We start from the raw sequence: 2483 nt of genomic DNA, 5'->3' as shown, positions 1-2483 counted from the left end.
CTCTGAATTATTAATGTGTTCATCTATCGTCAGTCCCACCGACGGGAAAGGAGTGTGGTGGAGCCGTCTGGACACCGCTAGGTTTTGGCGGCTAACTGTTAGCAAAACTTCAACTGGACATCGGTGTATTTTTGCTAACACTTGGTCATAAGTTCATGTTTTAGTTTGGACCTGTTTTGTGTCCGGTCTCCACTCTGGTTTGGAGGTGACGGGGTGTGTGTGTGTGTGTGTTTACAGGAGGACGAGGCCGGAGACGGAGAACACAGCAGGATCGAGCCGATTGGTGGAGCTGACCACACCCCCGTCAGGTCACTGGAGTAAGTCTGACACTCATTGGTCCAACACGGTCTGTCAGGTTTTGTCTGTGTGTAGATGTGCTGGTGTTGATGCTCTGAGTGAACCTTCATCACCGTTCACTGTTGTTGTTGTTGTTTATCGTTGTTGTGTGTTTCCTCTGCGGCCTGTCTCCAGTTTAATCTGCAGGTACAGTAGCTGATGGTTGTTACAGTGTTGTTACAGTGTTGTTACAGTGTTGTTACAGTGTGGGCTGTTCTTTTCTCTCTGACCTCCGTCTCCTCTTCATCACTGAGCTCAGTTACAGTCAGTAAAAAACAGTCGGAGTCAGAAGAAACGTATTCACTAATGAAATGAAAGAAATCTGTAAATATTTCAGCAAATCTTTAAACCCTTGACCCTCAGAGGTCAGAGGTCATTTATCCCCCAAACCTGATCTTCTTTGTCGTCATTTCTAAAGTTCTAAGTTTTGTGTTAGTTTTAATTTTCTCCTCTTTACGTCACGATTCTGTCTCCACGTCATTTACATCAAGTTATTTTCTTTCCTGACCTTTAAACGTCATCATCTGATTTTATTTTTTATATCTTTTGCCCACATGGTGTCACTCCTCCCCTCTCCTCCCCTCCACCCCCTTCTTCTCCGTCCTCCATCTGTCAGAGACATAGTCAAAGTGGTGGAGGTGTCAAACGACGGTGGTCCGCTGGGAATCCACGTGGTGCCCTTCAGCGGCAGGGACCGCAGGTAAACTTTTTAGACGAAGGATTCCAATAGAATATTCCACAAATCCTCAGGGTTGAAGCTGAAAACTGGACTTGACATTAGCTCTGAAGTCTCTGTAAAATAACAACCGTCCGACCGACTACGGCGCCTTGAGGAACTCCACAGTCCTTTGGCATCAGGGGAGAAGGTCAACTTAAAGACAGATGTGTAGTCCTTGTTAAAGTGGAGTGTGGTACTCTGTCAGTGGACCATCGTCTGAGGACGGTCGGGGTTGAAACAGCTGCGGCCGTTGGACCAGGACTTGTATGTAATTGGAAATTAACAAAATGGCGGAGAGGCCTGTACAGGACGGTCACTGTCACTGGAAGGAGCAGCAGCAGCAGCAGCAGCAGCAGCAGCAGCAGCAGCCTGAACCCTGATCCTCGCCCACAGACACATTAAAACACGTGACACTGAAATTTACCACAGTATAAACTTTAATTGCCTCATAAAATATTCATCAAAGGGAAACAGTGAAGTTCTGAACCATGAGGTGTGAGTCCAGTCACCCTACGGCCGTGGACAGAACGGCCACAACCAGACGCTGATTTACACACGGCACTGTTTAATCACCTTCTAATAATTAGTTCTTAATCACCACCATGACGGGGGGGGGGGGGCGGTGGCGCCCCCCAACAACACAGCTGCCGGTTGATTTCTCTTCAGCACACATTTTTAAATAATATTTTGTTGTTTAAAATTTTTAAGAATTATTCTGGGTAACACAGCATACTTAACCCCCCCCTCAGTGGCCCCCCTCTCCCCACCCCTCACCCCCCCTGCACCCGAGAGGTCCTTAAACTCATGATTCACATCTAGTCTCTGCCAGGACTCAAACCCAACAGGAAGTGGACCAGTATGAGTTTGTTCAGGTTGTCATGTGTGATTAAGAGTTACCAGAATATTCTAAGATAAGACATGACTGACCTTTGACCCCGCCCACTGTCCCACAGCCCAGCGTGTCACACAGACACACAACACGGAGGTTCATATAAAGGAGTAAAACGTAAAACAATCAAAATATGAAAAAGTTCAATGTTAGCCAATCAGATGTCGGACTCGTTTCCCTCAGGGATTTGACGCAGTAAGAATGGAGGTGTGGTGTTCTCCTCCAGCCACAGTCGGAGGTGATTGACAGACTTCTCTGTCTGCCAGACTTCATCAGTTTAAAAGCCCTTTTCCACCTCACGCTCCTTTTACTGGAGGAAACGTCAGGTTGGGCTTCAGAGCAGGAGGACGACGAGGGTCAGCCGTCCATCATCCAGACGGCCTCCCTCTGCTGATCTGATTGTTGAGGCTGAGGTTTCATCAGCAGAGTCGTCTGTGAACGTTCTCCCTCAACTCACACTGAATCTTCACACTGGATTATCAAAGCTGATGTTAAACCTTTTAAATCAACACTCTTCACCCCCCCGCTCCTCCACCCCCC

At 47.5% G+C, this 2483-nt stretch overlaps 1 protein-coding gene across 1 annotated transcript in view; it reads left to right on the top strand.

Moving 5' to 3' along the window:
• pard3ab (par-3 family cell polarity regulator alpha, b) overlaps nucleotides 1–2483 on the top strand; it is a 67509-nt gene that overhangs the window by 22905 nt on the left and 42121 nt on the right. The window contains exons 6-7 of the mRNA XM_025052580.1: nucleotides 238–317; nucleotides 953–1036. Of these exons, the coding sequence (XP_024908348.1) occupies nucleotides 238–317; nucleotides 953–1036 (164 nt within the window). The remainder of the gene's footprint in view (nucleotides 1–237; nucleotides 318–952; nucleotides 1037–2483) is intronic.

Source organism: Cynoglossus semilaevis, chromosome 20 (assembly GCF_000523025.1).
Source record: "Cynoglossus semilaevis isolate Cse_v1.0 chromosome 20, Cse_v1.0, whole genome shotgun sequence".
NCBI classification, from domain to species: domain Eukaryota; kingdom Metazoa; phylum Chordata; class Actinopteri; order Pleuronectiformes; family Cynoglossidae; genus Cynoglossus; species Cynoglossus semilaevis.
This window is presented reverse-complemented; position numbering and strand designations above follow the sequence as displayed.